Source organism: Culex pipiens, chromosome 1 (genome assembly GCF_016801865.2).
Source record: "Culex pipiens pallens isolate TS chromosome 1, TS_CPP_V2, whole genome shotgun sequence".
Classification (NCBI taxonomy): Eukaryota; Metazoa; Arthropoda; class Insecta; order Diptera; family Culicidae; genus Culex; species Culex pipiens.
In genome coordinates, this window is record NC_068937.1 from 12,112,038 (window position 1) to 12,137,054 (window position 25,017).

General features: G+C 37.3%; 2 protein-coding genes across 3 annotated transcripts in view; one reads left to right on the forward strand and one right to left on the reverse strand.

The window, feature by feature from the left end:
- Positions 1 to 25,017, forward strand: part of LOC120431013 (protein phosphatase Slingshot) — a 42,808-nt gene that overhangs the window by 17,195 nt on the left and 596 nt on the right. The window contains exons 2-7 of one of the 2 annotated variants that reach the window (XM_039596177.2): positions 3,578 to 3,636; positions 7,900 to 9,063; positions 9,142 to 9,207; positions 16,668 to 16,862; positions 16,923 to 19,697; positions 20,786 to 21,236. In XM_039596177.2, coding sequence (XP_039452111.1) covers positions 3,578 to 3,636; positions 7,900 to 9,063; positions 9,142 to 9,207; positions 16,668 to 16,862; positions 16,923 to 19,697; positions 20,786 to 20,888 — 4,362 coding nt within the window. In that variant the 3' untranslated portion in view covers positions 20,889 to 21,236. Of the gene's footprint in view, positions 1 to 3,577; positions 3,637 to 7,899; positions 9,064 to 9,141; positions 9,208 to 16,667; positions 16,863 to 16,922; positions 19,698 to 20,785; positions 21,237 to 25,017 lie in introns of those variants that run through there. The other variant, XM_039596173.2, reaches the window with a different exon arrangement.
- LOC120431029 (uncharacterized) lies at positions 9,233 to 10,967 on the reverse strand. Its single transcript, XM_039596185.2, has 2 exons — positions 10,306 to 10,967; positions 9,233 to 10,275 (listed from the first exon to the last, which is right to left on the reverse strand). The coding sequence occupies exons 1-2, from the start codon at positions 10,918 to 10,920 to the stop codon at positions 9,325 to 9,327; spliced, it is 1,566 nt and encodes a 521-aa protein (XP_039452119.1). The 5' UTR covers positions 10,921 to 10,967; the 3' UTR covers positions 9,233 to 9,324.

The following is a 25,017-nucleotide window of genomic DNA, read 5'->3' on the forward strand; positions in this document are numbered from 1 at the left end:
CATCTCAATATCAGTTGGAGTTATTCTTCCATAACAAAAAATTTTATTCCAAAGTTGTTTTGGCTTTCAATCAATATCAGACCAATAACAAATTTTGTTATGATAACATAAACTGTTATTAAACATGGATTTTTCAAGAAGATTCCATAACACTTTCTGTTATTTTAACAGTATTTGTTATTGAAATGACACGAATTAGGTTAGGAGAAAATTTCAAGAATGTGCAATAGTTGCTGAGTTAACTAATTTATTGAATATTTTATATTTCTTGGGGTTTTTTTCAGTAAACTTTAGGCGGCCAATTCATTTTTTTCTTTCAAATTCTGAATATTAGCAAGTATTGGTCAAACCATAAATCTTTTGAAATCTTCAACATCTAAGGCTAACACAAATTGGAACTTTAAATGGATTGTTCCAACTTTTTTCGAATCTTTAATGGTAGGGTTTTTAAATAAATTTATTTGAACTTTACTTATTTTAACGAAAATTAAGGAATGGAGAAAAATAGAAATTATTCATCAAGATCGAAACATCATATTTGTTTAGATAGGTTACTTGAAAAAACAATTAATTTTTCAGAAATCAGTATTCAAAAAATCTCTGGATGAGCAAATTCCAATTTTTATTTTTTTTTTTAGTCTGGCTGATACTTGTTGGGTGCCTTCCGTAGAAATCATTTTCAATTATTAGTTTCCATACAAAAATTGTATGCAAAAATTACATAAAACCAGTATCTTTTTTATTTATATTATACTTATATTATTTTTTTTTTATTGGTTTGGTGTCTTCAAGTTCAAGGTAGGACTATACCGAAAAAAGGATACACGGAAAAACATTTTTTTTGCTGATTTTTAAAATCACTTTGTGGTACTAAAATTTATTTCCATAAAAACACTTATTTTACTTATTTTTTTTAATATATTTTAGGGGAGATAAAATGCCATCTTTTCAGAAAATTTTAGATTTAGCAAACAATGATAAATCAACTTGGGCAAAGATTATTGAGATGTGAGTTTTTTTAAAATAACATTACTCAAAAAAAAGTCTATTAAAGGTTGTTTTTTTTTTTACTTTATTCAAATTATGCCGCTGCAAATATTTTTTGAATTGTATGTCGCTCCGACCTTCAAAACTGGTCCGAAAAATTAGGGGCAAATTTTTTTTTATAAAAATAAACGTCTTATTAATTGAAAACAATCTTAAATGCATTTTTCTGCATTGATAATCATATTTAACATGTTTAAGTTCGATTAAAAATTTAAAATATTTTCATGAAATTCCTATGTTCAGCACCACAAAAACTTTTTTTTCGCATAAAAAAAAAATCGCCAATTCTTATATATTTGGAAAACTAATTACAATACAACTGGACAGGTGTATAATGCATTTTAAAACACTATAATGTAAATTTTTATACCTTTTAATGTTTTGTCCTCCCCCTCGACTTTCATCCCACGACCACATAAGATCAAAGTTGCAATCTAAAACTATTTTAGTTAGCTTTTGATAAAGTGTACCATTTATAAGAAATTGCCAGATGTAAGTAAACTTAAAAAATGCAGTTTTTTAATTTAATAAAAAAAGTTATAGTTATTTTATATTTATAAATTTTTCCCACATACAAATTTGCGGAAAACACCAAATCGATCAAAAAAATCATTCAAAGATAAAGATTTTTATATTTTCGCATACCCTTTGGGAAAATGGATTTAAAAATTAAAAAAGCTCATTTGTAATTGCAGAATTGCTTCTACCTCTTTTGCCGAAGACACTAAATTGATCAGTTGTTGTCTAAACGTGACTTGTACTATGGATTTGTATTTTTTTTTGTAGTTTTCGGTCTTGAATTCGAGTTGTTTCTTTTCTATTTTGTACTCCTCGTTCTACTCAGTTAAAAAAAACATTGTTATTCATAATATTGCTGATTAAAATATGTTAAATTTCTCAAGTACTTATACTTAAAGAATGCTCAGTAGATATTTTTTACAAAACTAAAAGCACCTTTTATTTGCTTTTGTAAAATGGGATCGTGCAAAAAGCACGAGGCCTTCCAATTGATTTTATTTTGATTTTTTGTTGACTTTGTCAGTTTTGAATTCATAAAAATTAAACAATTCTACGTGCTGTTTGAAGTCATTTTTTTAAAATCAACTTGGTTACTGTTCTTTTTAAAAATTTAAGCATTCTATGATGAAGCTTTCAGACGAGATAAAGATGACGATTACGTTTGAAACTTTAACCCTCTAAAGCCCAATTATTTTCGATTTTTTTTTAATTTTTTCCTATTCAGCAGGTTATTTTGAGAATATTTTGTTTTACGAGAATCTTTACTTCTCTTGTTTCATGTTTTTCATGTTTTATTTTTATCATTTTAATTTGCATTTATCTTGTTTTTGATAGTATTTGGCCTATTCCACCACCTGTTGAAAAAATGATTTTTGGTGAATTTTTAGATCGTCTAGAAGTGGGGTTAGGTTTGAGATATTTTTCGTCACTTGTTTATTTAGCAAATTTTGTTCAGGAATCGTTGAAAAGCATTTTATGACGTATTATGCCTAAGTATTTAAAATTTGATTAAAATTTACGATTTTCTTTGGTCCCCGCAACTTTGCGAACAGAATATGAAAACTTTTTACAAAACATAAAGAAATTAGCGATCCAATTTTCTCTTTATCAATCTTTTTATCAGATTTGAATTATTAGTAACTGGTTATGGTTATCAGGAAAATAAAAAAGCGCAACAAAAATTTAATGCGGTAAGAGAATCGACAGGAAAAAATAATTATTTGCTCTTTGATAAAAGAAAAATGCTAATACAGTACAGACTCGATTATCCGAAGGTCTTGGCAAAATCTCACTTCGGATAATCGAATCACGATTTTTTTTTCGTTGTCTTATTTTTCATTGTTGAGCTTAAGTATGACCTCTAACAACTCTAAAGTAATTATAAATTTTAAATCCTAGATGGCGGCCAAAATGTTGAAATATTGAAAACATGCATTTTTTTAAATTTTGTAGACAATACATTATTCAAATTTAAATCAAATGGGGTCGCAGAACTCGAATTTGATGTTAAAAGTAAGAAAGTAAAAACAATAAAAAACAATTTTATTTGTTCGTGATTCGATTATCCGAAGTCCCATACAAACCATCGGATAATCAAACTTCGGATAATCGAGTCTGGACTGTAATAGATTTTATTTTCTAATAGTTAGTAATCAATTTTAAAATAAATATAAAAAACGCAAAACATATTTTATTTGTATAAGACAATCATTCGACAAATAGGTTAAGGTGGGCCACAGAAAACCAACAAGTTTAAACATTGGTTATTTATAGCATAAAGACTTCTAACGACTTATAGACAATATTTTGATTCATTTGAATGTTTATGTTTTTCGTTTACATTGATTGACAGTTTACCTTTCTCCAACATTGTTTTTTGCCAGAGAGGTCATTTTCATTCATTTATTTTTAAAAGTATTATTTCATTCTTACTTATTTCTGTTTTCTTTTCTCTGTTTCCTTCTTTTCTGTCCCTCCTCCTCCCTCCCCCTCCTCGGACCACTACTGACAGGACACAAGCTGTCGTTGTTGTTGTGCGGAAGACGTAGAGAATGCTAAAGTGACCAGAAGGTGAGTCCTTCAACCTTTCGTTCGTTCATCGTTCTGGTGGGATCGTGCGAGAATCTGGGTGGTTGATCTCTCTGAGGGATGCTTTATCATTATCAACATACATCGGCTGTTGGCTAGCTGCATCGAACATTGACTTTGTTGGGAACTGGGTGACATTTTACGACCTTTTTCCGCAAACAAAAACCGGGTTCGACGTTGATTTGTGGAGATAAGAATCGTTCAGATATGGTTTTCGGGGTTTTGTTTGAAATAACCGGACCTTCTTGGTGACTAATAATAATTCTTGCAAATGTTTAGAAAAAGGTCAGAAGTTGGTTTGAATTTGCAAGTGTTTATAACAAATTTTATTAAACTTAATTTTCGAAAGATTAAAAAATCAATTAAAAATTTTCCCCTTTTCAAATGTTACTCTCGATTCCGCTTGTTCCAAAGCAAAAAATAAAGATAATCGCGCCTTCGTCGCAAAACTCGTCGTCGTCGTCAGTTTAGCTTATAATTTCTATTTTTAAAGGTTTGTCTTACTGTTTTTTCCCCTGTTTTCTGGTGTCGTCGCGCAGACTGAACGAACAACTGGTCCACATTTTGGTCGCCGACCGACGCCGGACGTAACACTTGATTTAGCTCGCGGTTCGCGCCACGTTTGACATTGGGCCAGGGACTTGCACCGGGTCATAATATTTTTTACAACTAACTCTCGCGTGTACACGTTTTTTTGCGACGGAATGGTCTTTTAAACTTCCTTCAAAAATGAAAAATGAGAAAAAAAATAAGTTGAGGTTAGACGTACTGAGCTGAGCTGCCAATGTCCTTTGATTTTATTGGAGGAAAACAAATCGTAAAATGCGCGTGTTGACGTGACGCAACGTGAAATTTTTATAGAGAATTCTTTGAGCGGGATTTTTCAAGGTCCCGGTTCAAAGTTTGACGGTTTTCGCTAATGGGTCGTTCCATTCAACTCGAGGGCACCTGTTGGCTCAAATCAGCGATGAATTTTGGGAAAGTGTTTTTGTTTTGGTTTTCAATTTTGATAGCGAGATATTCTCATTTTTTTTTCTAGAGATTTTTGTTCTTGTTTAATTGCTTGCATTTTTATGGTTTATGTCGCTATAACATTGAAGCCTTATTTCCAAAATTTTGCCAGTTGAGCCAAGTTAAATTATTAAAATTACACTATCAGCTGTCCTTACAAAAACGCTGCAATAAAAATAATTTAAAATCCAAAATTTATAAAATTCAAAAATTAAAAATTTAAAAAGAATAGTTTAATAATTTAAATTAAATAATTTTAAAACAACTTATTTTAAATTTTAAATTTTTAAAAATAAAAACAAGGAAAAATATGTAAAAATGTAAAAAAAATCAAAATTACAAAAATGATAATTTTTTTTATTTAAAAAAAATAATTTTAAAGTATTTTTTTAATTTTCAATTTGCAAAAATAAAAAAAATGCAGAAAATTTTTAAATTTTCAAAAATATTTTTTCTAATTAAAATTAAATTATTTTAAAATAGTTTTAAATTTTTTAAAGTGAAAAAAGAAAAAAAAACGTAAAAACAATTACCATTTTTTTATTTAAAAAAATAATTTTAAAGCATTTTTTTTATTTTAAATTTGTAAAATAATAAAAACAGATTAATTTTAAATGTAGAAAATTTTCAACCTTCAATTTTTTTTTAATTAAAATTAAATTAATTTTAAAACAACTTTTTTTTTCAATTTTAATTTTTTTAAAGTGAAAAAAGGAAAAATTTGTAAATATGTAAAAAAAATCTAAATTACAAAAACAACATTTTTTTAAAGATTTCAAAAAAATTTAGAGCTCTATAAACTTTCGAATCTTTGAAAATCTTCGAAAATTTCAATTTAAAATATTTCAAAACCAACAATAAAAAAATAAATTCCATTTTTTTACATTTTTTATATTTTTTGTTAAATTTTTAAAGTTTTGTTTTTAAATTTTGAATGTTTTTTCAAACCTTGGTACAGAAAAAATGGCTGTTTTTTTACCAAGTTTAGTTCCAGACTTTTTAAAAATCAAGATCCAATTTTATTGGCGATCAAATTTTGTTTTCTAGTATGCTAGTTCAAAAGCGGGATTTCAAATCAAATTTTTACACAAATTTTAGTGGGGATTATTGCATTTGATCGCAATTTCACGAGATTTATCGGAAAAAAATATTGCAAAAAAATGTAGAAAACCTCAAACCCCCCAAAAAATAAATAAAAAAGTTTTAAACTTTATAAAAAATACTTTAAAATTATTAGAATTAAGAACAAAATTAATATCATTGAACTTTAAAATATTCAAAAATTTTGGAGATTAAAAATTAAAAGAAAAAAATTTAAACCATTATTTAATATTTTAAGTTTTTTATAATGGTGCGGATTTTTTTTTAACAAACTTTAAAATTCTAAAAAATCGAAAATTCAAAACCATATTTTTTCAAAATCTTTTTGTTGTTTTTGTAATTAAAAAAAAAACTTTTAAATATTTGTACCAGCCTAACTTTTAAATTTGTAAAAATTCTTTAAATTTCAAAAATTTAAAAAGTTAAGAACATTTAAAAATCTAAAAGCTTAAAAATTTTAAAAATCTAAAAAGTTTAGAAATTTTAAAAATTTAAAAAGTTTAGAAATTTTAAAAATCCAAAAAGGAAAATTTAAGAATAAAAAAAAAATAATATAAATATAAAAACATTATACTTTTTTTTAATCATCATTTAGTCATGTTTTTTATGATTATTTTTTACAAAAAATACAAAAACTAAAACATTTTAAAAAAATTGCACATAATAAAATAAGTGTAAAATTCCAATATAAAAAAAATCGAAAAATTCAATAAATTTTTATATCAAAAAATATTTGTAGCAACCACCTTTTTTTTAATCATAAAATTTAAAAAATTTAAACTATCAGGAATTTTAAAGATCTATAAGATTTTAAAACTTAAGAAATAAAAAATTCCAAAAAATCTAAAAATATTGTTTTAAATGCAAAAAAAGATAAAATTCCAAAATTAAAAAAAAAAATCATTTTTTTTGAATTTTGCAAATTTTAAATCTATAAAAATCCGTGAAATTTGCAAAAAATCTAAAAATATTTTTTTAAATGTAAAAAAAGAAAAAAATCAAAAATCAAAAAAAAAAGAAAAAAAACCTTTTTTTTATATTTTGCAAATTTTAAAATCTATAAAAATCCGTGAAATTATAAATTTAAAAATAACAAGAGTAAAACATATTTTTTTCATAACTTTTTTTTTATTTTTTGGAAAAAATAAGGTTTTTTATTCCTTTAATTTTTTTTCTATATTTTTGATTGTTTTTTACTTTTTCAAACTTTTAATTTTTTTTACATTTTTCAATTTTTTTCAGATTTTTTAAATATTTAATTTTTTTTAATTTTTTACTTCCAGACTCGATTATCCAAAAGCCTCGGAAAAAATTCACTACGGATAATTGAATCATGAAAAACAAAATTTTCTGGGTCTTATTTTTGATTGTTGAGCTGACGTATGACTCCTAAACTTCTCTAAAGTGATTTAGAATTCTTAAATCCAAGATTGCGGCCAATATGGCGGGTTTGTTGGAACATTGGAAAAATGCATTTTGTTGTATAATATGCAATCAACTATTCAAATTAGACTAAAATAGGGTCGCAGAACTCGAATTTCGAAAAACGAAAAAATCATAATTTTTAGTTCGTGATTTGATTATCCGAAGACACATACAAACCTTTGGGGAGTCTGGATTGTATACAGTCCGAAATGTCAAGCTCATAATATTATTAGCGTTTACCATTTTCACTCTTCAAAATCCTGCCGTTTTTCGTTAGAAGAAAAACTTAACATTTAATGTGTAATATTAAATGACCTTTTGCATGCGATTTTACCATCAGATTTGTTCTTTTTTGCAGTGCAGAGCTTCGAAAAACTGAGTTTTTACGATCTTTTAAATAATAATACTAATCATTTAGTCCATTATGTCTGAAAGATTATCTTAAAAGATATTTTTGAACCTTTGATAAAAAAAAAACATGGTAGTTTTACATGGGGGATCGTGTAAAATTACATATTTTTCTGTGTTGAACTTTTTTTTTTACATAAAATGAAGTTAAATTAAAATGAAAACAATATCACCGAATAATGAAAGCAATATAAACGAACAAATTTTAAATCTTCTAAATTACACTTTTTGTCACATTTTTTTTCAAGTCCTTGACTAATTCTCTCTTTTTTCTCTTTTCTCCCTCTTCCCCCCTTCCAGCTTGAGTGAATGCTACTTTGCCGGCAGCGGAACCGCCCTGATGCTAGGTTCGAACGAGCAGCAGCTTCGCGCCCCTTCCGGCGGCGTCGAAGCCGCTTCCGCTGCGATCACGCTGGAACCTGCTCCTCCCCCTCCCGGCGTTGCCGCTCCCACCAACCCCGGTCTCCGGCTGTGCGCCCGGTCGGACAGCGCCGACGAGCGGGACTCGATCGCCTCGTCGACCTCCTCGACGGCTTCGTCGTGCGCGTCCGCCGGTAGCGACATCCAGCAGCACCTGCAGTCCATGTTCAACCTGTTGCGGCCGGAGGAAACGCTCAAGATGGCGGTCAAGCTGGAATCGCTGAGGGCGGGCAGGACGCGCTATCTGGTGGTGGTGTCGCGACCTCCGGCTAGAAGACTCAGACAGCAGCAGCTGCTCATGACGACGGCGTGCTCGCTGACGACGGCCAACTCGTCGGCGTTCACCAGCGTGGCCGGGAGTCCGTTGCCCGCGGCGGCGACGGCGTCGGCGTCGGTATCACCTTTGCCGGCCATGATCCCGCTGATTGGCAAGCAGATCACTTCCGCCACGCTGTACAAGGCGGCGTCCCCCTCGACGAGCACCGTTGGCGGCGTCGGTTCCACCGTGGACGAAACCTTTGTGTCCAGCTTAGACAATTGTGTTCTCAGTGCTTCTTCGCCGAAGATCGTCGCGGCGACGTCTGCGACGACGATAGCCTCAATCGCGTTGCCTCCGTCGTTGCTCTCTGTGGCCGCCGCCGCTGCTTCTGCGTCGGCGTCAACGACCACGACCACGACGACGACGTCCGCGACGAGTGTCGATAAATGTGATAGCAATAAACCTAGCAGTACTAGTGGTAGTCCTAGCTGTAGTGTGAATAGTGTAGCAAGTAAGACAAACGTGGCGTCAACGTCGGTGGCGCCAAGTGACATTTCACGGGGTAGGGGAGGAACCGGAACCAGCACGCCGACGACCGGCAGCAGCAACAGTTCCAGTGCAAGTTTGCGGGGAGGGAGTCAACAGCAGCACCAGCAGCAAGTGTTGGGCGGTTGCTGCGAGATTGAAGAGTCCTGCCTGCTCGGGATCGACTGCAACGAGAAGACGACGGTCGGGTTGGTGTTGCGAGTGTTGGCCGACACGGCGATTCGGCTCGACGGTGACGGGTAAGGGTGGAAATTTGAGAGTGACGAGGAAGAAGAAGCGTTTTTGTGTGCTAATGAGGATCATTTCTTTCCGTACAGTGGATTCAGTGTGAGTTCCTGTGGGCAGCAGCACATCTTCAAACCGGTCTCCGTGCAAGCCATGTGGTGAGTGTCAGCGGGAAGTTTTTTTTTTTTTTTTGTTGCCCAATGGGCATTGGGTTAAGTTCACTGCGACCACCTGAGAAGGCTATCTTTTGTGATGTACCCTGGTTACTGTCCATACTACAAATTACTCGTATCCATTGGATCGGAAGACGAGGGGTTATTTTGCAGACATGGTTTATCCCAATTCGGCGCAATACAGTCGATGAACTGTATGACCTTCTTGGGATGGGTGTGGTGCCATACATCGTACGGCGTAAGAAGGTGCGATCCAAGGAACCGCAACCTTCGAGACACAAGTGCTCCACAGAAGCAGAGTAAATGTGCCGAGCTTTCCAGCTCAGTTAAACAAAAACGACAGAGGTTGTTAGGCCACCTGCCGATTTTGTGCAGGTGATATCTGGCAGGACAATGTCCTGTTAGAAGCCCTGCGAGTATTCGTAGTTCCCTACGGTTTAAGCCAAGAAGTTTCCTGGCAATTGAAGGACTTGGAGTGATAAAAGTTTTAGCTTGTCTCAATCCTCGCATCTCGCCCCAGATTGAAGCGATTTGCGATTGTCCCCAATTAGTTATTTCTTGCTTTACGGCACTTTTTGAGATTCCAAGGAACGGCTCGGGACCCACGAAGATGTTTGATGAGCCTTGTCTGGCAAGTTCATCAGCCATTTCGTTGCCTTCAATGCCGCAGTGCCCTGGGACCCAAAACAACATGACTCTGTTATGCCGAGAAGCAAGTTCCCTGAGGGAAGCGACGCACTCCCAAACAAGTTTGGATTCGCATTTAGAGGATTTTAATGCCAATAGTGCAGCTTGGCTATCCGAGAAAATACCGATTTTTGCGTGTCTATAATTTCTCATAATACACGTCCTCGCACAGATGTGTATGGCATACACTTCTGCTTGAAAAACGGTAGGCCACTTTCCCATAGATATGGTTTCCCTGGTTCGAGGACCGAAGACTCCAGCTCCAGTAGAAGTGCCCATTTTTGAACCATCCGTAAAGAAACGAATAGTTCCTTCTGGAAGTGTAGGTCCTCCATTACTCCACATTTGGCGATTTGTTTCAATCACCTCATATGGAATGTCCATGTTGGGCCTCACCTCCATGCAGTCCGAGACTGAAGTTGCAAGGGGGGAAATGTCAAAAGCCTTCACGATCCGCGAGTGACCCGTTCCATCTCCTTCCACCCAGTTGTTACACCGTTGTAGTCGTAGAGCGCCAAGCGCTGCCTCCTGCTTCACATGTAAATGTAAAGGCAGAATGCATAGCATGGCTTCCATGGCCGCGGTAGGGGTTGTTTTCATTGCACTCGTTACAGAGAGACATGCCAGTCGTTGGAGCTTGGTCAGCTTCGACTGACATGTCTTCTGTTCAGTCTTCGGCCACCAAACGGTCGACGCATAGGTTACCCTAGGTCGAGCGATGGTGGTGTAAGACCAGAATGCAAGTTTTGGTTTAAGGCCCCAGGTTTTGCCGAGCATTTTGTTGCACGCCCAGATAGCAGTAGTTGCCTTCTTTACCGCATAGTCCAGATGTGCATTCCAGTTCAGCTTTTTGTCAAGGATTACTCCTAAATATTTGACCTCAGAACTGAAGGTCATTTGGGTTCCTTTCAAGGTAGGCGGCCTAAGGTCGTGTTTCCTCCTGTTAGTAAACGGGATTATCACGGTTTTGTTGGGGTTTATTGTCAGCCCTTCCTGCTCACACCACGACATGGTGCAGTTTAGAGCTGACTGTAGACGGTCCGATAACGTTCCGTCATACTTCCCCCGGATGATTAAGACAACGTCGTCAGCATATCCAATGACTTCGTAGCCAAGTAGTGTAAGTTTTCTTAGAAGACTATCTACCACCAGCAGCCAAAGCAAAGGAGAGAGTACTCCCCCTTGCGGACAGCCTTTGACTGCTGTTATTGTGATGGATGTGTCTCCTAGCGATGCTGAAATCTCTCTGCTCGTAAGCATAGCATGAATCCAGCTCGCAGTTGTACCATCGACGTTCCTCGACCGGAGCGCTTCATTGATGGCTGTGTACGAAGTGTTATCGAAAGCGCCCTGAATATCAAGAAAAGCACAAAGTGCAGATTCTTTATATTTCAGTGCGTTCTCGATACGTGACACTAACGCGTGTAGGGCAGTTTCGGTCGATTTGCCCGCTTGGTATGCATATTGGTGTTTATGCAAAGGGAAGTCCTTCAAGAACTCCGCCCGGATGTGGTTATCCGTGATTTTCTCCATAAGCTTGAGCAGCGTCACTGTCAGGCTTATGGGTCTGAAGGCTTTTGGCATCGTGGGGTCACTTCTGCCGGCCTTAGGTATGAAGATCACCTTAACTTTGCGCCAGCTTCGAGGGATGTAGCCCAGGGTGAGGCTGGCTCGAAGTAAGTTGATCAACTCAGCCATTATGGTGTCGGCTGCTTTTTGGAGAAAGATTGGAAGGATGCCGTCGGGTCCTGCAGCCTTCAGTGGTTCAAATGTGCCGAGGGCCCATCTGATTGAAGACTGGTTGAACATTCGACGGGCTAGGTGGACTGACTCTCTTGATGGTCGACACCATACACCATCTGCAGTCCGGGTACTAGCTGCATCCTCCTCTCTTTCAGTTGATTCTGGAAAGTGCGTACTCATGAGTACTTGCAGTGTTTCCTTGTTTGTGACAGTGAGAGTGCCTTGCTCGTCTCTCACCTGTCCTAGACCGTTGGAATGGTCTTTTGACAACGCCTTTTGGAGTCGGGTTGCTTCAGACATCGAGCTTATGTCCTCACAGAAATTAGCCAGGCTAGTTTTTTTGGCTCTCCTCAACTCCGCGTTATACTTCGTTAGGGCTGCTTTGTAGGCATCCCATTCGGAAGTGAGCTTAGCTCTGTTGAAAAGCCTTCTAGCCTCCTTGCGGAGACTGCTCAGGCTTTCGCTCCACCACGGTACGTCCCGACAGATTTCCCTCACCTTCTTAGGGCAGCTTGCCTGGTAGGCTGCCGTGATCCTGCGTTGAAGAGTATTCGCTGCAGTATCCAATTCTTCGGGGGTTCGTATTCGTGAAGGAGCGTCTTGTTTGGACCGGCAAAGGTGACCTCGAAAGGCGTTCCAGTCCGTGTCATTTGGGTCACGAAACGTTTCCCTTTTCAGTTGACTGGCTTCAATGTCAAAGACAATCTGTCTGTGATCAGATAGACTAGCTTCTTCAGAGACATGCCAGTTTTTTATTTTGTCTGCAAAAGCAGCACTACACAGAGTGAGGTCCAAGACCTCCTGTCTTGCGACAGTAACAAAAGTAGGTTCATTGCCCTTATTGCATACATTGACGTTGTTAGACGTCAAGCGGGAAGTTTGAATGATGGTAGTTATTTACAGGGTTGTTATCGATCAATACGATTTTTCCATCGGCGATAACCCTAATGTTTATAATTTTTTTATCATTTAAAATATCTTACAAAATTTAACTTAATCCAACCAAATCCTTTTATTTGTTTAGTTATGTATTATATATTAACTTGCCAGCATGGTTTTGAAACATCTGGGATGTTCTAGGTCATCAGAATCTTCTTGGAATTTAGATTTTGACAACTCGCATAAGGCCGTTGCAAATATTTTTCGAAGTTTATGTTTAAAGAACCATTTTAAATTCTTTGCGGTTGTAAAAAAATGTTTTCTGATCGATTTGATGTTTTCGGAAAAGTTGTAGGTTTTGCTTTTAGAACTTTTTAGAAAAAAAACTGAATAACACCCAAAAGAAAAATTACGCAAAATAATAATTTCTTAAAAAAATCATTTTTGGGTGTGACAAAACATGCCATCTTTTGAGCTATGTAACATGTTGGTCAAAATTCATTTGGCAGTGTTGGCATTTTTTTTTGGGAAAAAAAATCATAATTTTTGAAAAACTTTCCATAAGTTTTGATATTGTGCACCGTTTTCAAGTTATAGCATCCCGGGCAGACGGTAATAACAAAATTCATGCCATTTAAATAACAAATACTGTTAAAATAACAGAAAGTGTTATGGAACCTTCTTGAAAAATATTTTTTTGCACAAGAGTTTAATAACAGTTTATGTTATCATAACAAAATTTGTTATTGGTCTGATATTGGTTGAAAGCCAAAACAACTTTGGAATAACATTTTTTGTTATGGAAGAATACCTCCAACTGTTATTGGGATGATCGGATTAGTTGTTAAAATAACAAAAAATAATAACAAAGATTTGTTCGAAGAATGACTAAAAATGTTATAAGTTTGTTATGACAATAACAATCCAATAACAAAAAAATCAAAAAATCAAACCATCCACATTAACGACCCCCGGGTCTTTTGTGGTCTCTATTGCAAGTTTCTGCTCGAACCTAGGAGTCCGGAGGCTTGAATGGGGAGAGCACCCAAACCTCTTTCTACTCCAAGGAACCTTCCACCCCAGTGTTTGAACTGACGATCTTTGGATTGCGAGTCCAACCGCCGCCAGCGATTCCACCGGAGTAGGCTTGGTTTGGTGTGTTGTTTGTAATTATGGCATGGAGACGACTCCTACACCTGGAATGACTTAACGGTCTAACAACCAAGGCCGGGACCGACATTTTACTCCCTCATCCGATGGAAGGTTGCAGCAGATGGGAATCGAACCCAGAATCATCCGCTTACAAAGCGGACAGCGTAACCATTCGGCCACGCACTGCCACAAACAAAAAAATCATAACGACGAATAACAAATCTTGTTATAAATAACATAAAATGTTATTGGCCTAGTATTTTCAAAAATCAAAAAATGTTATTCCTAAGTTATTTCCGTCTGCTCGGGATCTTAAAATTTAATTTTGTTGACGTGTCTTTTGTAGAAGTCATGACCAAGCTTTACCGTCCCCGTGAATATTTTTTTTTTCGAAATGACCATACAAAATTTACTTTAAAGACAAGGGAGATTAGACAAATTGCTGAAAAGAAAATAAAAACAGGGAAAACATGGTTTTCTCTACTTCAAAGAAATAGTGTTATTTTTTTAAAGACGATAACTAAGCAAACATGCTTACGATTATCTTGAAACTTTTACAAAACATTTACATCCATTTGAATATTCGAAAAAAGCCCAAAAACACTCATTTTCGTACAAAAATTTTAGTTGTTTTGTACTCATTTTTTCCCTAATTAAAAATAAACAACTTTGCCGAAGACACAAAATTCATCAGGAATTCTGTTGTAAAGCAACAGATTCTGGCTAGAATATATTTAGATACCATTTTTTGTATGGACATCTGTCAAATTATTATGGAAACTTGTATGGAAGAACCAATGACGCACATTGGTTTCTCTGCAAAGTTTAACCCTTTCAGGCCTGATTTTTTTTTAAAGATATTTTTTGGTTAATGATGGAAAAATGATTCTTACCCGAGCAGACGGAAATCACTTGGGAATAACATTTTTTGATATTTGAAAATACTATGCCAATAACATTTTATGTTATTTATAACAGGATTTTTTATTCGTCGTTATGATTTTTTTGTTATTGGATTGTTATTGTAATAACAGACTAATAACATTTTTAGTTATTCTTCGAACAAATCTTTGTTATTATTTTTTGTTATTTTAACAACTAATCCGACCATCCCAATAACAGTTGGAGGTATTCTTCCATAACAAAAAATGTTATTCCCAAGTTGTTTTGGCTTTCAACCAATATCAGACCAATAACAAATTTTGTTATGATAACATAAACTGTTGTTAAACTCTTATGCAAAAATGGATTTTTCAAGAAGATTACATAACATTTTCTGTTATTTTAACAGTATTTTTTATTGAAAAAATAAATAAAAATTATAGGCTAGTTTTCGACCAGGCCTGAAAGGGTTAAGGAAAATCATAAAATAACGCTAACGATGATAATCTATCGTTATTTTGATTATATTATCAGCGATAAATACTCAACAAAAATAAACAAACAAAAAAAGGTTTTTCCGAAGATACTACATTTATGATGATTCACAGTATGAGTATAAAACTAAGCGGAGTTTTTGCATGCAATTAACTTTATTTGAGTTTTTTTTTAAAACTCAAATTTTCACAAATACTTTTTTTCTAAAAACACTGAAATTTTCATAATTTGACATATTTCATACCCATATGTAATGCAAATTTTGAAATTTTTAGTATTTTCGAAAAAAGTATGGTATTTTGTGAAAATTATTTTTTTAGTGTTAAAAAAAACTCTATTAAAGAGAAGGAGGCGAAATTTTGAATACATTTTTACTGAATTATTTTTTTTTTCGTTAAATACACAAAATCGTTTTTTTTAATACTCATTATTTGCGATATGGATAACAAATAAAGCAAAATTGTGTATGCATTTCCGCTGTTTTAGATTTTATTTTTTGTAAAATACATTTTTTTTTATTAAAGACCGTATTTTTCAAACATACTCAATTTGTTATAATTTGCAATATGGGTATCACACGATGCGAAATTTGGTTAAAATTCCGTTTTTTTTTCTTTTATCCACAAACCACGTGGGCACTATTTCTATTTTTTATGTTTGATTTTTTTTGTTAAGGCTCTGACCAAGATCATATCGAGTATATTGAAAATTAACAAAAAGTCCAAATAACATATGTTTTTGCCCTCTGATTTTCGGGGGACAATAACATTTGAAAATATTTGCAACAGTATTAAGCAGGTATTCGGCTGTGACAAACAAACTCGCACTTTTTGATAGTTTGACAGTTGCCTAAATTGTTTGTTTGCAGAAAGTTCAGCCTGCATACTTTTTGCTTTGTTTGCGTAATTGGCAAGTGCGAGTTTGTTCGTCATAGTCTAATACCTGCTTAAGTTACTAAAAAATAACAAAAAAAAATTAGTGCAAATTGTGATTAAAAAAATTAACACAAAAAAAATTGATTGCGCAAAATTTCTATTTATGAACATAATCCTCTTTCATATTTTTGATAGAAAATGAAATTTTTGAACCATAACATATTGAAAATGTATTTGGCAGTGTTGCCAATTTAATAAATGATAATGATTGAAAATTAAAACTGTTGATATTAATTTTTTTTAGATGTAAAAACAAATTAATTAAAAAGTGCTTCATAAAATTGAATAGATGCGTTATTTGAAGTTATTTCAACTTTAAATTTAACGTTTTTTTAATCTATAGAAATCATGAAAAAGCTTGAAAGGTAAAATGCATTTTTTTACTTGTTGGTCTCTAACTATTTGGAAAAGTGTAATAAAAAATTTGTAACTTTCAATCAATTGCTTCTACCAATCTTTACAATTTTGTCGAAGACATCAAATCGATCAGGAAAACACCGTTATTGAGATAGCGATTTTCAAATATTTTGTATGAAAAATACCAATTTTTAGTGGTTTCGTTTCTTATAGAAAAAGTCAAGCAAAACAATGTAAATTGGCTAGTTACGAAGTGTCCAGTTTAATCTCTATATAAGTAAAGACTAACACCGTACCGTATCATGTCCCCCACAGGTCCGCCCTCCAAACCCTGCACAAAGTGTCGTCGAAGGCGCGCGAGCACAACTTCTTCGCCGGGGGCACCTCCCACGAGTGGGTCCCGTACTACGAGCGCCACATCACCTCGGACCGGTCCTGTCTGAACGAGTGGCACGCGATGGACGCGCTCGAGAGTCGCCGGCCCGCCTCCCCCGACTCGATCCGGAACAAGTGAGTTTTTCTCTTCAGATTTGTGTTTTTTTGGAAATTAATTTTTGGTTTTGTTTCTAGGCCGACGGAGCGCGAGGAAACGGAACGCGTGATACGCACAAAGCTCAAGGAGATTATGATGACGGTGGATTTGGACGTGGTGACGTCCAAGTTTATCCGGGGGAGGCTGGAGGAGCAGCTGGACATGGACTTGGGCGAGTACAAGTCGTTTATCGACGAGGAGATGCTGGTTATTTTGGGGCAGATGGACGCCCCGACGGAGATCTTTGACCACGTGTACCTGGGGTCGGAGTGGAACGCGAGTAATTTGGAGGAGTTGCAGCGGAACGGGGTTCGCCACATTCTGAACGTGACGCGGGAGATTGACAACTTTTTTCCGGGGATGTTCGACTACTTTAATGTGCGCGTGTACGACGACGAGAAGACGGACCTGCTGAAGCACTGGGATAATACGTTCAAGTACATTTCGCGGGCCAAGATGGAGGGTTCGAAGGTGTTGGTGCACTGCAAGATGGGGATTTCGCGGTCGGCGTCCGTGGTGATAGCGTACGCGATGAAGGCCAACAACTGGGACTTTGACCAGGCGCTGAAGCACGTGAAGTTGAAGCGGACGTGTATCAAGCCGAACAAGAACTTTATTGCGCAGCTGGAGACGTACCAGGGCATGCTGGACGCGATGAAAAACCGGGAGAAGCTGCAGCGGAGTAAGAGTGAGACGAATCTGAAGAGTGGCAGTGGGACGAAGGACGGGCGGTTGCTGCCGGGCAGTGAGCCGACTCCGTTGATTCAGGCGTTGAACCGGGAGAGTAATCAGAACACGCTCAGTAAAAGTGGCCGGTTTTTGAGGAGGCGGGGGAAACGACCGAAGAGTTGGTCCCCGGACTCTGAGAAGGCCGCGTTGCTGCTGGAGACTAGCCGGCAACAGTCGCACTCGCTGGAGCACTTGATGGCGGCGCAGAACATCGAGGTTAAGACGATTCGGATGCCGTGCGGGAACGGCCAGAACTACAGCGTCTCGCAGAACCAGATCGTGCACCTGCAGGAGGGCAGCGAATCTCCGTCGGCGTCCTCGTCCTCGGTGCGGTCCATCATCAGCGAGCTGGAGTCGAACAAACAAGCCAAAGAAACCTCCGGCGGAAGCCACAAACGGAAAGGTTCGTCCTCTTCGGTGGCGTCCGCGACCGGTCTCAGCTTGGCGGCGTCCGACGAAGACCAGTGGGATCCCGGGGAGGAGCTCCGGGCCAGCATCCCGTTAACGGCGGCCAGCACTACTTCTCAACATTGTGATACTATTTCTACTAGCACTAGCAGCGACACTTCAATAGCTCAACCGGGGGTGGTCTGCTGGACGAGTCAAAGCCAGATCATCCAGCAAATTCCTGTCGCGCTTCCCCCTCAGCAGCCGCAGCACGTGTCTCGACAGAGTTCCTGGTCCAGCGTGGACTCCGCCGTCGTGGCGGACATGATCCGCGGGACGCTTTCGTCCGCGTCGCGGCACTCGAGCTGGGGCTCGGGCGATAACCAGCAGCAGAGGGGGGCGCCGGCGCCGCCCTCGCGCAACAGCAGCTGGGGCTCGTACGACACCGGCAGTAGCAACAGCGCCGCGAGCAGCATACAAACCGTGATCGAGGTTCCGGCGGGTGCGATCATGATGGCCGCCGAGGAGGACCTTGGCCAGAGTGGGATCTTCCCGTACGACAAGGACGAAATTCCGTGGCATCCGGGGACGGTCAAGCGGACGAAGCAGAAGATCGAGGAGCGATCCTCGTCCTCGATCAAGCGGATTTGCAGCGAAAAGTTCGGCCAGAAGCATCCCAAGTGTGGTGATCGGGGGAAGTCTTCGTCCGGGGGGCAGCGATCGAACAGCGAGGAAGCCCTACCGTCGAATCGGAACGCCCCAGGGATGATTTCCAGCACGTACACCCGCCTATCGGCGTCCGCTCCGGATTCGTACTGCCTGTGCTCGTACGGAGGAACCGCTGCGAAGGCGAAACCGGAAGAAATGCCTCCCCCGAAGGGCCAGCATCGGAGGTTCAGCTTTCGGAAGAGTTCGTCCGGTGCGGGGACCGGCGCGGCCAACCTCGCCGACGAGAAGAAGGAGAAGAACGACGAAAACACCGCCATCAGCGTGGGCGGAATCGTCCGGAACCTCAAGATGAGCTTCGAGGCGAAAGTCTCCAGCGATCGAAGCCGCAAGGAGCAGAAAAAGGTCCGCTCGCTGCCATCCTCTCCGGTTGCCATACACATCGAACTGAACAAGACCGGCGGAGGCAAGCAGAACCCGCAGAGTCCGCAACCGCCGGAAGACGTGACCGTGCGGGACCTCGTCGGCCGGTACGAAGCCCCGCGCCAACACCGGGCCTCCTTCAACACCCACCACCGGCACAACAGCACCAGCAGCTCGGCCAGTTCCACCACCGGCGGCCAGGACCAGGTCCAGGTCGTGCTCCGCCAGCGACCCCGGTCCGTCTTCGAGCCGCTCAAGTATGCACAAAACCAGCAGAAACCCCTCATGATTTCACACTCAACCGCCCTCCTCAAGTCCAGTTCCGGCACCGACACCACCCTAGCGGACTTTAGCCGGATGCCACCGATCCCGCCGGCCGGGGCCCCCTTCGTGCGGGGCATCATCATCGGAACCTCGAATAATAACAACAACAACAATAACAACACCTCAGCGTCGACGGGTGGCGGCACGGGCGGAACCGGCGTCACCGGCCAAACCAAAAAGGTGGTCCAGCACCACGGCAAGACCCACCCGCTGGCCAAGATCAACCTGACCAAGCATCGGATCAACGCGACTTCCACGACGGCAGCTACGGCGTACAATACGATGTAAGTTTGTGTCTATTGTTTCTCTCTCCCTCTCTCTTTGTTGGTTTCCCCTTTTGATTTCAACGTGACCGGAAATGGTGCGGTTCAAAAAGTTTAGTTCGTCCCCCGTTTGTTTGTGTTTTTTTTTCTTTTTTCGAATTCGTTAGGTTTTTTTTTTGTTGTTCGAAAATTCGAAACCGTCGGCAGTATTACGTATTACTCGAAGCAAACGATTAGGACGCCGTTTGATTTTAGCGGAAATTTCTACAAATAAACACAAACAAAAAACCTTTTTTCGGGAACGCCTTTTAAAAGCTTGAAAAGTGTGAAATTTTGCTCGAAACTGCGTTCCAAACGCGTGTTCGTCGTGAATTTTCCGTTGAAATTCACGCCGAACTGCAGTTTCGCACTTCATCTTGAACTGCAGTATGGCGATATTGGTTGCGACGCAACCTAGCTATTTCGAGCAAAAGCTTACCATTTTAACGCAAAAGGTCACAACAAATTTGGTCTCTCTGTTTTTTTTTTTACAAACAAACATGTTCTAACCTGCAAAAAAAAGGTGGAAAATTTAGCTGCAAAACAAATTACGCTTCGCGATCGACTCCTGTTTTTTTTTTCAAAACAAACATTCGTGTTTGTTCGAAAAAGTCCTTCTCCCTTTTAAAACAAAAATTAAAGAAAAGGGGAAAACAAAAACGACGTGTTGAACGCCCTCTTATACAACTTATCTATCTACATACATAATTGTAAGGAAACGAAGAAGAAAGGAAGAAGAAATTGGTACGGTCATACGCTTGCGCGAGTATTTGTCGATGGTGTGACAACGAATGCATTTTTTGCGTGCGCGCGCGTTTGTGTTAATTTAGCTTAAATTGCGCAAAAACTGTCACAAAGACAGCTCTAATTTGTACATATACACATACACATAAAGTAAACAAAACAAAACATGTTAGGCTTTCCCGCCAGGAAGACAACAATAAGTCCTAGTTTTTTTTTGCGAGAGAGTCAAAAGTCCCAAGAAAATGTGCTTTTTTAAAACAAAAAAATCTTTCGCTGCCGCCAAGCCTTTTTGAAAACTCCCCTCCTTCACCCATTTTTTTGCGCAGTGTGCGTGTGTACTGCTATCACTATTACACAACTACTACTACGGCTATCGCTCGCTATTCGCTATTGGCGCGTCAGAAAAAAAAGCAAGAAGCTAAAAACTAGTGGCAACAAGAAGAAAAAAAGGAAAGAGAGAAAAAAATGCATATTAGCGAATCAAACAAAACAAATAACAGACACAGCAACAATATTCAAGTAACTGTTCGAATATTTTATGTGGTTTTTATAAGCTTTTAAACTGAGAGACAGAAAGGAATGTGCAAAGGAAATAAAAAAGTAAAGTGTAAAAAAAACTATTGTGAGAGCCGACTCGGAAACAAAACAATAGCGGCGAGGAAGAGAAGGCAAGAGAAGGAAGCAAAAAAAAGCAAAACTATAGGAAAACGAGAAAGTTTGTATTTAAAGAATAAAACAAAGAAAAAGAGATAAAAAAAACATGAGTAAAGAAACAAATCGTGCTTTCCGTTGCTGATATTGAATTCTTCGAAATGTCCCAAATCGTAATGCAGTCCTGACTCGATTATTCGATGTCCTAAAAAAAAAAACGAAAAAAAATGTGTCTCCAAAAATACAACACAAACATTTGTGAAATATCTAGTTTTCCGAAAAAACAAGTTTTCAAAGAAATTTGTTATATTGTATTGTAAGGAAGTCGACTGTAGGCGGCTGGGCCGCGCAGTTTCTTTGCAGGATCGAACGTGTTTTTGCGTCCTTTTTTGAGTGATTAGTGCAGATTGTTTTTCGAGTCGATTGCGAGCAACGGGGCCGCGCGGTTGCTCTGCAGGATTAATCGTGATTCCTTTTCATTATTGATCGGGAGGCACGCCGTCGATTGTGTTCGTCGATGTTATTGTGTTATAGATTAACATGTTAGTTTCAGTCGATTGCGAGCAGTGATGTGACGCGGTTGTTAGCAGTTTCAATTGGTTTTTTTACGTTTTTTAGAGTCCGGAGAGTTGATCGCCAGCAGTATGATCACGCGATTGTTTTGCAAGTTTAAGCGTCCATTTTGTTGAGTTAAAAGTATTTTTTCCCCATGAAGGGTATGGAGGCCGTATTTAAAAGCGAATTCAGTGGCTATTTCTTAACTTAATCTTAACCCTCTACAACCCAACCCCGCTTTAATCTAAAAAAATGCCAAAAATCAATTTTTCTGCCAAATTTTTATCATTAAAATGCATTGGAAAGGCGAACTCTATAATTTTTAGAAAATTTTAGGGTTGGAAGTTGGACTTGATTTATGCGACTTTGCCAATGTTTTTAAAAATGTAATTTTTTTAGGGGTCAACTTTGGCTGTATTTTTTGCTAACAACATTTTAAGTATAAAGAAGTATGCAGTAATTTTTTCAATGTCCCAGACTGTGATAATGTGGTCATTCTAGAGCAGAAAATGTGAAGATCAAGCAAAAAATGAAAAAGTGACTGTAAAAATATGAAAAAATAAGAAAGGCAAAATGTAATGATAGGAGGTGGTAGAATAGGTCAAATACTACCAAAAACAAAAGTAAAATAAACAAGATAAATGCAATTTAAAATAGGTACTAAAAATAAAACAAGTACGTGGCTCGGTCATTTGAAAAGAGTTCAAATATTTATATCCATATCAGAAAATTGTATTTTCGGGAAGTTGAAAAAAAAATCAGCAGCTTTATATTTGTTTTAAAAAAAAATCTCAAGGAAATTAGAAGGAAGTCTTGGTTATAATTTTTTAAATCAAAAATTCATGATTTTTTCCTTTAAAAACCAAATTTATCAAATTTTTAATTTTTATTATTATTATTTTTTATTTTTTTTTTATTTTTCTTTTTTTTGTGCTTAAAAGCACATTAAAAAAACAGAGTACTTTTTGATTGCAGTTTTAATTTTTCCTTAGAATATATGTTTTTGGTAAACTTTTTTTTCAGGCCTCTGTAACTTGTCGGATTATGAAATTAAATTCCATTGCTTTAGGGGACCTCAATCCTAAACAAATTTGAAATAAATCAAAAATTTAAAAATACTGATTTTGGAATTAAAGTTTTTGTGATTTGTAAGCAATTCTATCAAGATTATTCGAAGCCTCTATTATCCAAAGTTTCTATTATCCGAAGTTCGATTATCCAAAGGTTTGTTTGCGACTTCGGATAATCGAATCACGATCAAAATTTTTTTTTCGTTTTTTTTTTTATTTTTTTATTTTACTTTTAACATCAAATTCGAGTTCTGCGACCCTATTTTTGTCAAATTTGAATATTTGTATGCCTTTTAAATTGAAAAATGCAATTTTTCAATATGTTATCACCGCCATTTTGGCCGCCATCTTGGAAGCTCGACTATTCAAAATAATACAACAAAAATAAAAATAAAAAATATAAATATTGAAAAAAGCCATAGTTTCAACATGTGCACAGAAAAAGTGATTTAAGATGCATTTTACACTAGTTCAGTGATTTTGCAATCATTAGTTATCAAAAAAAAAAAAAAAATACGAAAACAAATATTTTAGCGAAAAAAAAAAACTTTTTGCGGTAATAATCATCGAAAAATTTCAACAATTCAAAAGATTTTTAAATCAACCCAAACATGCTAAAATTGAATTCAATCGATTGCACTTAGACTAAGTGTTGAATTGAAATATTGAAGTTTTTTGAAAAAATATTTTTTTGCCCCCTGATTTTTCGAGCCAACATTGAAAAAGGGGGGGGGGGGGCTTCTATTGAAATATTTAAAATGTTTCTTGAAAACGAATTTACCGATCGATTTTGTGTCTTTGTCAAAATTGTATGTCTTGCTTAATACTTTGAAAATTAGTCACAGCCAAAAAAATAATCCATGTTTTAATTGACCTTTCCACACAAAAAATGAATAACGTAAAATGTCCATTTTTGAAAATTCTAGTTTTTGTTTTTTTTTAGATGAAAAAAATGCCATCTTATGACTTGTTTTCGAGGTTTTTCTAATTTAAAAAAAAAGATTTATTAGAAGAATTGGCAACACTTCCAAATGAACTTTACCCAACTTTCCAGTGAGAATTTCGGCCAGAGCCTCAAGTGGCTCGAGATTGAGGCTAAATCGACTCGAGGCTCAAGCCGAAATTCTCGCTGGGTTGTGCTTGTGCCATAACTTATAAAAGGGGAATTTTTGTCATCTCAGACATATCCAGAAATACAATTTTCAGAATTGCTTATTATGCGCAATATTTTGTTGTGTTGCTATTTTTTAAAGTACTAGGAGACAGAACACTCCAATTGTTGTCACCACGACAACCTGATTTTGACATTCTACTTTCATACGTTTTACACACATACGAATGAGTGCCATGTGAAGTCACTCACACAGTCATTGACTTCCTTCTAGTTCTGGTTTGACATTCTACCGAGATTCCGATCATCTCTCCCATGATCGCATTCAAATGACTTCTGTCACCACGCAGCAAACACAATGAAGAGAGAGGCGAAAAACGATAGCAAGAGAAAGAGCACGTTGTCTCGCTCGGGCGGCTGCTTGAGTGGTGCTCATTTTTCGTTCGTTTCGGCTTTGTGTTTACGTTTACCGACCGTCGCCAAGCAATGGCGCTGTGTTTGAGCAATCAAATTTCGTTTTCGGAAATGCATTGGCAGACTTTTCAATATTTTGAAAGTCTTTTTGTATGAACCAAAATTGCCAAAATTGTATTGACGGACTGGTTATGCATAATGATTTCTTTGCTCCTAGAAAAAGTACACACAAAGTTTCATCAAAATTAAAACAAAATGCAAAAACATATTCGTTGTCCGATATCTCAGAAAATTGCTAAATCAAATTACAGTCGACTCTCTGGTTGTCAACATCCAAGGGACCGTCGAGGAAGAGAATCATCAGTTTACAGAACGATGCATAATGAAGACTCGATTGAAAATATGTTTTTCTTGATACCCAGCTATGGGAGAGAATCATGGCAACGTCCATCAAACAAAAACAAACTAATGTCAAACACCCTTCAAGCTTCAAGGCTTCGTTTTGCCAAGAAAAATGTCTATGCAAGCTATGAGAAAGGGAAATTATTGACAACCGGAAGAGATTTTTAAAGCAAATTTAGAATCCAAGGGACCGTCGAGGAAGAGATCCTTCAAGCAAGGGAAAATATCGAGGAATGAAGGTAATTGAAGTATGCAGATTGAAGGGACTGAAGCATTCATCGAAAGATGGAGAATTATTGATATCGAGAAGATCGACAGCCATAGAGTCGACTGTAATTACATACTCTGTTTGTAT

Bases quoted from the DNA above. Each gene is read 5' to 3' on its own strand.
- LOC120431029 (XM_039596185.2), bottom strand. From the start codon at position 10,920: ATGTCGTGGTGTGAGCAGGAAGGGCTGACAATAAACCCCAACAAAACC. The intron at 10,276-10,305 runs GTGAGGCCCAAC...ATTCCATATGAG, and splicing joins CAGTCTCGGACTGCATGGAG to GTGATTGAAACAAATCGCCA.